Genomic DNA, 10,206 nt, shown 5'->3' on the forward strand with positions numbered 1-10,206 from the left:
AGATAATCTTGACCTTGTGTTAGGTCGCATACCAATCGACCCGTTCGTATTAGACCCATTTGGTGGGTGTCACTCCTTTGTTAGGGTAGATATTTAATTAGTAGATCTGTTACTAAAATTGAATTCAAAATTCATCTGAATTAGCTTGAACGTTAAAATGAAAAGTTTTCCGATATTGAGTGCCATCACGTAAAAACCAGCAACCTGGCAACGTAGACCATGTGAACACATGCATGGAGAGATCAGAGGTAAATCGTGTAATCATTAAGCATGTATACTATTGATTAAAGATGATATATATTAGATTGGCACTCGTAGATCTCAACTAACTCATGGCTACTTAATAACTAATAGTACTATTTTGCAATGTGGTGAGCCCTTCGTCGTTCGTTTTGACAACGTCCACCACCCGTGCAAGTAGAACAAAGCGCGTCGGCGTATGACACGGTGTCACGGCCACACTTATCACCTCTGCTTCGACAACGTCCGCCACCTTCCTTGCCTCTCTCATGCCCACCATCTATGCGATGTCCCTCCTGCCAGTCAACCTTAGCCTTGGCGTCGCCATCGAGATGCTCATGCCGGAGGAGTGCGTCCGCATGGTGCCGACTTTGACATTGATCATGTCGGGGCTTAGGGAGACCACACACATGGTGGCCTTCATCGCCGACCTCTTAGGTGTGATGTGTGGGTCCCACGTCGGTCGTTGGAGGGAGGAGATCAGGGAAATTCCAAGCGTGGGTGAAGTTACTTCATGGCGGTTGGGCATTCGCATGGCTAGATTTGTTTTGGACGTTTCGGGACTGTGGGCCATATATTTCCAGGTTTGATAGGTTTCTTTTGGATGTGCCCTAAGTACCTGGCCTATTTCTCTACTCCTCTAGAGCCGCTCCTACACGATTCTGTTTGAAGCTATCTACCAATCCCATCGATTCAACAACGGCTAATGGTATCATGAAGTCACGCTGATATCAACATGCTTTCTAGCCGGAAAATCCGGGGAATTTTATAATTTACCACACTTTTCTTTGCACTTCTATCATTTGCCATTTTATGTCTCATCGACATGTGGTGGTCATGTGACAAATAATAGACACTTCGAGAGAAAAGTGTGGCAAATCATAAAATATTCCGGAAAATCCACGCTCTTTGTCCATACCTAACTCCAAGTGCTTGTGATCACCTCTAATAATTCTCTATTTTTTTTACCTTTTTTTTTTGCCAAATGCATGAACATTTTGATTTTTTTTATTGTTTCCGATTTTTATTACACCCATATTTTTTCACGGAGACCAAGAAATAGGAGTTAACATAGACATGCATCGTACGATTGTTCTTCCCTACAAATCTTAATTTCACCTTGTAATAGTACAATATTTAGATTAAAAATTGCATTTGCTTCCAGAGTGTGCTGCCATAAGGATGTCACGTGTTCTCCCCAATATCGGTACAACCCCCATATGTACATGTTGACACATGTTGGCAGTATCGCCACCGTGTCTGTTGTTCCAACATGCATTCGTGCTATATAGTTTTGACATTCTTTGCACAAGGACCGTTCTAGCGATAGAAATTAATCAACACTATTGTCGTTGTACCTTAGACCGTGTCAATTTTAGCTAATTGAATTTTGACCCTCAACTAGAAGTTGAGAATGGCGGTAGATTGTTTCGACGCACGTTAACTTATCGGCGATGGAACGTGTCATCAAGCTAGCTAGTTCTCGCAAAAAGACACCTGCTTCCGTCATGCTTTCCGTTATTAACCGTCACCAGTTCAACCTCAAAAAAAAAAACGTCACCAGTTGGTTTGGGTTGGCATCTTTTTGTGCCTGTAGCTGGATACCATATGTGTAAGCTGCATATATACACTCAAATTTGGAAGGCATGCGAACTTACGATAAATGAGCGGGAAAGGCTAAACCAGCGTGCACGCAGAAGTGAATGAAAAGAATAACCTCGGAAGCAAACTCGAGAAAATTCCTGCATCGGACCCGTCGTATTGAATCCCCATTTTAATTTTAAGGTGTAAAAAAACAAAACAAAGAATTGAATCCCCTCGCCGGCCATTTTTCAACTTACGGCGCCGCCCCGTTTTAAGGTCTCAAAAAGAAAAAATTGAATCCCCATTTTCCCAAACGCGCCGCTCTGGATGGGCGGGGCGGCTATGCCCCTTGATCTAGCGGCCCAATCCAGCAGCAGCAGATTCCGTACTAGTATATTGGAGCGAGAGAAGGAGGTATTTATTAGTAGGTCGTTTTTTTTTCTGTTACGGCTTGATTATGGACCGCAGCAAATAAAGGAGGGATTAATTCGTCGTTTCGTTTCCCGCACGCGCGCACCAGTTAAAGCTAGCGATGGATGGATCGGTTTTTTCCAAAAAGAAAAATGGATGGATCGGTCGCATGGACGGAGAGAACGACACGCGAAGGAAACGTTCTCTCGTGAGGGGAGGAGGAGGATTCACATTCACGCCAGCGTTTGACAGCTAGCGGCGTGCGCCCGGATTCATCGATCGGGTCCCTGCACAGACAGCCAACGGCGCACGATCCTCTCGTCGCTCCGCGGGAGTGGCTCCGCAAGCAGCCGCCGTCGCTGGAGTGGCTCGACAAGCAGCCGCCGTCGTCGGCGCATTACATTTCGTTCGGCACGACGTCGTCTCTCCGGGCAGAGCAGGTCAGGGAGCTGGCCGCCGCGCTGCGGGACACCAAGCAGCGGTTCGTCTGGGCGCTGCGGGACGCCGACCGCGCCGACATGCGCGAGCCAGGCGGCGAGCGCCGGCTCGCGGAATCGGCGGCGTCCCTGCTCGGCGACGCGGTGGCGCAAGGGATGGGCATGGTGTTGACCGGGTGGGCGCCGCAGCTGGAGATCCTGGCGCACGGCGCGACGGCGGCGTTCATGAGCCACTGCGGGTGGAACTCGACGGTGGAGGGGCTGAGCCACGGGAAGGCCATCCTAGCGTGGCCGATGCACAGCGACCAGCCGTGGGACGCGGAGCTCGTGTGCAAGTACCTCCGGGCGGGGATCCTCGTGCGGCAGTGGGAGGAGCGAGGGGACGTCACGCCGGCGGCCGCCATCGGCGTGGCTATCGAGAGGGCGATGCGATCGGACGAAGGGGCGGCGGTCCGGGAGACGGCAAGGGCGCTTGGGGACGCTGTGTGCGCCGCCCGTGGCAATGGCGGATCGTCGAGCCGGGACATGGACGACCTTGTCGCGTACGTGACGAGGTGACTGTGGAGCTGGAGTTAAACATTCATGGCCGCTCTTGAAGCTTTTGATTTGAATTGGTACTCACTGAAACCGCGGCTGCGTGGCAACTGACTAGTGCTGAACTGCCGTTGACTCGAACTAAGCAATGTCGCACATATTGTGATTTATCAGTACTGATCTTCTTTGTCCGGACTAGAGATTGGTAGTGCTTCCTCCATGCGGCCCACAGATAGACCACACCCACAAAACTATGAAATGTTTTCCAAAAAATTGATCGTATTGAAACTAGAAGCCTCTAGCGTGCCACGTATTCAAATCCTAATTCGATGACACAGTGAATAAAACAATAAGAAGGAAAATCCGGTTAAATAAAGTAGAGTACTGAAATCCAAGTATGATACTCTCTAATCCATAAAACAAGGCATATACATTTAGTCAAAAATCAACATATACTAAGTTTGATCAATTATATATATATATAAAAAGTATGGACATTCACAATACCAAATCAATATCATTCACCATAAGACATATTCTCATAATATAGTTATTCAATAGTATTATTTGCTCAAATTTAGAGAACGTTGATTTTTAGCTAAATTTAGATGTCCCGTTTTATGGACGGAGGTAGTATATGTTTCGTACTCTCTCCATTCCCATGAATAATTGAGATATTGTTTTTCAATACGAATCCGATGACATTTATTTTATATGACATAATCAAGATATCCTTGTTTAATTTTTTCATCAAACATAAGTAATGGAAAACACTTGCACTTTATTCATAAGAAGGGAGGGAGCACCATTTACACTAAATGTTGCTTTTTTTTTATTATGTAGCATGGTAGATGCATTTTTCGCTTTGATATATAGTACTTCCAAGCATGAAAAACTTATTATTTTTAGCTTTCGTGGTGGTGTTAGAGCATGCATAGTGTTTTGCCAAAAGCTAAATATGCCACACAACAAAAAATAGCTTTGATGTCAAATGGCTAGGTTTATCGCAGTGTGTAGATTGCCAGTAGAATCAATGTTCTATGTTGTGGACCACAACAAAGAGAGAGACTAGAGAGAGGAGAAATTTGGCTATAGGGAGCAGCTACTTGCTCCCACGTCCTAATATTTGGTTATGAAAATACCCTCTACAATGGTGAAAACCAATACCAAAAACTAAATTTACAATTTGAAACCTCTATTTGGCATACATTGTAGCTGTCTTTAGAGCATAATATATAGTAGGCCTAAGCATGGAAATGTAGAACATGGTGGTGATAGAGAACATTTTGACTACCTCCATTTTAAAATATAAGACGTTTTGGTACCTAACAAAACATGTTCTAATTTGGAATATAGGAAGTAGCTTTCAGTGAACTCGAATAGAAATTTATAAGATATCATATTTCTACTCTCCATATTTAGTGTAGTTTATGTTGAAATCTAGTTATCTTTTTTTGTAAAAGCTTATAGCTCATGAGTTAATAAGACAAAGTGAAGTGTGGATTTGTTGCCACCGGGTGGTAGTGCCCCCCTCCCAGCTGCCGTCCGATTGTGTGCTAGAGATTCGGTCTTCTCTGGCAGTGTTCCGTCGCGAAGAAGCTAAACTCGTTTGATCGCGGAAGAAAAATGTACTAGTCCCTAATTTTACGTTGATACGGCAGAGATCAGCAGAGAGGTCAGATGTCAGACCACGCACGTTCCTCTGTGCACAAACCATGCATACATGTCATTGTATCTTTGTTGGTGCAATTAAATGGAGCTAGGTATAAATTAAATGGGATGTCAAACACCTGACCTCCTCACTCACATGTCACATGGCCATTTTCAACCTCAAGCACCTCAGCCTATCTTTCCTCCTCACATCTCAAAATAAATCAGGTAGAATTAAAAGGAGCCATGCGCCTTTTTTCAACTGGAACAAGCGAGGGAACATTCTGAGCCATGCACTTTTTTCATCTCGAACAAGCGCGGAGGCGCGATAAAACATTGTGAACCACTTAGGCCATCTCCAACGGCTTGACGCAAACGGATGCGGAGCCGCACGGTCAAAAAGTACTCGGCCCAACAGTCCGACCCATAGTGGCAGGGTTGTCCTGCGTGGTTGCGCCGCGTTACGCGTTGATCGCATCCGGGCCGCTAGGCAGTGACAAAGGTAAGCTAAATAGTTTCTTATTACTATTGATTGGCCAAAAATATCATCTTTACAGACATGGTTAGTCGAGTTAACCTAAACATACGACGGGTGTACCTCATCGTCGTCGCGCAGCCTACTACGATCGGGGTTACTCGAAGTCGCGCAACCTACTGCTAGCCATCGGAGTGGCCTGAGGGGCCGGCACCGTCATCGGAGCGCATCCGAGCGACAAACGTCTTGCGCCGCGCCCGCCGCCGAACTGCCTCCTCGTCTTGCCGCCGGCGGCGTTCGACAACCTCGGCCATGGAGGAGTCACAGTGGGCTCTCTTCGCAGCCGCCTCCGTCGCCTCCTCCACCGCCTGCAGGGCGGCGCGGTAGCGGGCCCTGTCCCTAGCCGTTGCCGCCGCTGCTTCGTCCCTCGCGGCGATGGCCTCCTCCAGCTTCGGTTTTCTCGATCGACCCGTGCGTGCTCCGGTCCCCTCCACGCGACCGCGTCCAAGTCGGAGCACATGTATGCCCGCCTCATGGCGAGCGCATCCCTGCGAGCTTGCGCCTCCGCTGCCAGAGCCTGATGGCGATCTGCCGCCATCTCCGACTGTGCCACCGTGAGCTCCACGCTGGCCTCGGCGAGCTTCGCCTGGAATTCCACCATGCTGCTGCCTGCCCCAGCCTCTGTAGCGTCAGGGTGAACGCGCGCCCTTCCGCTTTCGTCTCCGCCTCTGTCCTCGTCGAACCGCTCCATCGCGCGGAGGGCGGCGATGTTCGCATCGTCCCGGTAGACGAGGTGGGCCATCTCAACAAGACGATCCCATGTGCGGTTGTGCCATGCCATGGATGAAGGCTAGGGTTAGGTTGAGGTGTGCCCGTATCGCCCACCGGCGTCCACCATATATAGCCACGGGGGGGGGAAGCGACGTTCGCGCGCTGTCCGTTTCCCACGCGCACGAAACACATCAATTTGTTGGCCGCGCTTGGGAACCACCGCCCTGGCGTGCGACCTGGTAATCTCCAGCGGTAGGCCTCGACAGGACGTTAAACCGCCATTACCGAGCTTGACAGTGTCACTGGGAAAAGTTACGTCTGCACCGCTGGGATACCCCCGACGCAAACAGTCACCACGACCCGTTTGGTGTACGCGGGCTGATGCAAACGGACGCATGTGATCAATTTTTTTCTTCTAAGAATACACCTTGAAAAGGTGTATCAATCACATAGAAGAGAGCCAAAGAAGGAAAAGTTTGTGCCGCCAACAAGGGGGTGACGGCTCCCCATCAAAGTCTACTCTCCCGCCTTCCGCGGTAGATCTACAGGATCAGGAAAAGAGAAAAGAGTGCCGCGAAATAGCTTGGCCAGATGCCACCTGTCGTTACTTCACCTTGATGTTCTCCTTAATGGACTGCTGCGAGGGCGACGCTCTATTGAAGACCACGTCATTTCGGTACCTCTAGATGCACCAGAAAATGAGGATGATGGTTGTCCACATATCTCGCCTATGCGCCGCCGGGCAATACCGAGACGTCCACCACTCAAGAAGCTTTGCGTCTCTATCAGGGAGCCCATCCCCCTCATAGCCAAGTTCAGATTTCCCTCGCCACCACACAGTCAAGAAGCAGGTTAATTTGAGCGTCAGTTTTACGTCAGCTCGCTGAATATGCCTTTATTCGTCAGTTTGACAGAGACGATCCCTTCTGCTATGACTTCTACCAGATGATTAACCGCAAGTTTGACTACATGGTCCACACTTTGAACACTGCCATGACCTGCCCTCTCCGCATGTGCCGGCCAAATACACTGCCGTGTCTTGTGTTCTGTAGATGACCCCGGCTACTTAGAGCATGTAATGGAATAAACTGATGTACTGAGAAGGAATCTAGACATTTAAGTAAGGGGTGCGAGTTTTGCTCGAGCTAGAGCCTGGTGGCAGTGAGCTGCTGATAGCTCTCAGCCCGTTCGAGTTCGAGTGTCCCTACTCGCATTCTCGGTGTTGTGCACACAATTACCGCTATCAATAACCAGCGCTGCTGGGTTTCTTTACTTGTATGACTTTTTTGTGCATTGCCTTCCCAGTTACCACTCATTTGGTTGTTTCAAAGCTGTTTTGCTGTTACAGATTTATAAGCGATCCTTAGTCTGACTAAAACAAGTACCTTGTGTAAACGTCTACCCTGACCGGTAGTGTCTAAAGTTATATCGTCTTACCCTTGGATAGTATACCAGCCATGCATAGATAACCTGCTGTCCTTATATTAGTATATTAATGTTTTTATTATACTTTGCCAGATCAGATTGGAGGATGGTATCTCTGTCAAATGGAGATATTAGAATGTAAGAAGGTCCCATGGCCAAAATCTTTGATAACAAAAGTCCACAAAGTGGACAACTGTGGGTGGCCCAAACAGGAAGCTGCCTATGAATGTAAGATCAATCTCATGACAGGGAAAACTCATCAGGTACGTATCTTTATTTTTTAAAGCAATTGCTTTTTTATTTAAGATTCATCATTTATCAGTAACGTGTTCCTATTGTATGGAAAGGGCACCGTTAAAGACTTGTTTTTTCAAAAGTAGACTAAGAGAATCAAAACTAACAGGCTAATAATAGGATACTCTGATATAAACTGTGAAACACTGTTTGCCTATTTCTGCTTTTAATATTTAATGTAATCAGAACATTTACATCATTACATGGATCATTTAATGTTGGTAGGGAAAAAAAAGCATAAAGCTCTGATTCTTCTCATATTCGGAACTGGTATAAGAAGCTCCCTGTGTTTCCTTCTTGATGCTTGGTATAGATAAGTAGTACTGATGTGAATACGTAGTTTATCTTAACCCAACTCTGCAATTGTCATCTTGTGTTGTGTCAAAGTCCACTGATGCTTGTGTTTTGAAATTGAACATATTTCCAATGCGCAGCTATTTCATTCATTGATACTGGTGTTGCGCCGCACTACATCTCGCTGCCATCAACCTTCAACGTGCTTCTTGACTCCTACTGGTTCGATAAACCTTGGTTTCTTACTGAGGGAAACTTGTTGCTGTACGCATCACACCTTCCACTTGGGGTTCCCAACGGGCGTGTGCTTTACGCGTCATCACGGCGTCGAACGCCGCTATGGTGTCCGCTAGCGCCGCCTCTTCCCATGCTTCGTTCTCCGCAGCTTCCGGGTCAATGTCGAACTGCGCCGCCGGAGGTGGTGCTGGAGACGGTGGTGGAGGGAACTGGCCGGCGCTAGGGCGGTTCGTCATTGAGCAGGCGGTGTTTATGCAACGTGGGGTTGTGCTTGCGGCGGAGAAAGGGGTGCTGACGGCTGTGGTGGCTACCATTGAGCGGGGGAGGCCTTTTATAGACGCCGACGTCGCCATAAGAGGTGGGAAGATAGCGCGGGAAGAGGCTAGAAGCGGCGGGAAGAAAGCGCGGGAACGCGCCGTGGCGTGCGCATGCCGGCGACGCGTGGAGGCTGCGCAGCGCCAACCAGTCTCGTTTGCCCCTCCGTCGCCATGAACGGCAAAGCTAGTTCGTGAGTCGCTGACGCGCCGGGCCCGTGTATTCTCGCCTCGCATTTCGTTGTGTCCAACGTGCCCGGAGCGTCCCCTGTGCAACGGGGATGGGCTCGGGGCGCCGGACACCGTTTTGGACAACGCGACGGAAATGACCTTTGAAGCACGTGGCTGGAAACGATTTTTTGTCCGCGTTCAAAATCCCTTTAAAAGTCGCTTTACAGGACACGGCTAAAAATGCTCTTAATATGTTTCCTAAACCACTACAACATGGCCAAGCGAGTCTTTGAATTTCGAGTTCCATTTCAATTTCGTCCAACCGGCACAGGACGTGCACAACCTGACTTGCCTGGGCTTTTGACATACTCCCCTCAAATTTCATAATAAATGTCAAACAGTTCTTTTTAGGCATCTCTAGCGGCCCAGCGGTTGCGTCTTGTCGTCTTTGTGATCGCGCGGTTAAAAACTAGGGATTTCTATTTCCGTGCCCTCGGATTCTTAATTGTACTCAGTTTTCCCCAGCTTCTTAGTTTTTCTAAGTTTTCCTCAATCCCTTGTCTGAAACCCGCGCCAGCCCCGCGTCCGTGCTCGTGCCATTGCTTCCCCTTTCTTTCCCCGCGCCCGTGCCCGTGCCATTGCTTCCCATTTCTTTCCCCGCGCCCCATTGTTCTTCTCCGCCAGCGGTAGCCCTTCTCCGGCTGGCGGGTGATGTCTAGTTTCTCTTCGACCTCCCGTTCTTCATGGCCGCAGTATGGACCCGTGCCTTTGACAAGTGCCCTGACTGCTGATACATCTCCGACGTATCGATAAGTTCTTATGTTCTATGCCATATTATTGATGATACCTACATGTTTTATGCACACTTTATGTCATATTCGTGCATTTTCCGGAACTAACCTATTAACAAGATGCCGAAGAGCCGATTGCTTGTTTTCTGCTGTTTTTGGTTTCGAAATCCTAGTAACGAAATATTCTCGGAATGGACGAAATCAAGACCCAGGTCCCTATTTTTCCCGGAGCCTTCCAGAACACCCGAGAGCCGCTAGAGGGAAGCCCTGGGGGCCCCACACCACACCCTGGCGCGGCCAGAGGGGGGGCCGCGCTGCCCTATGGTGTGGGCCCCCAGGCCCCCTTCGAGGCTGCCCTTCCGCCTATTTAAAGCCTCCGTCGAGAAAACCCTGATGCGAAAAACCACGATACGGAAAACCTTCCAGAGCCGCCGCCATCGCGAAGCCAAGATCTGGGGGACAGGAGTCTCTGTTCCGGCACCCTGCCGGAGCGGGGAAGTGCCCCGGAAGGCTTCTCCATCGACACCGCTGCCATCTCCACCGCCATCTTCATCACCGCTGCTGCTCCCATGAGGAGG

The 10,206-nt window shown here is 48.9% G+C and overlaps 1 protein-coding gene across 1 annotated transcript; it reads left to right on the forward strand.

Annotated features, from left to right (window-relative positions):
• Nucleotides 1-527: 527 nt before the first annotated feature.
• LOC124673462 (putative cis-zeatin O-glucosyltransferase) lies at nucleotides 528-3,230 on the forward strand. The gene is made up of 2 exons (XM_047209540.1): nucleotides 528-678; nucleotides 2,488-3,230. The coding sequence occupies exons 1-2, from the start codon at nucleotides 528-530 to the stop codon at nucleotides 3,228-3,230; spliced, it is 894 nt and encodes a 297-aa protein (XP_047065496.1).
• Nucleotides 3,231-10,206: the final 6,976 nt, after the last annotated feature.

Source organism: Lolium rigidum, chromosome 7 (assembly GCF_022539505.1).
Source record: "Lolium rigidum isolate FL_2022 chromosome 7, APGP_CSIRO_Lrig_0.1, whole genome shotgun sequence".
NCBI classification, from domain to species: Eukaryota; Viridiplantae; Streptophyta; class Magnoliopsida; order Poales; family Poaceae; genus Lolium; species Lolium rigidum.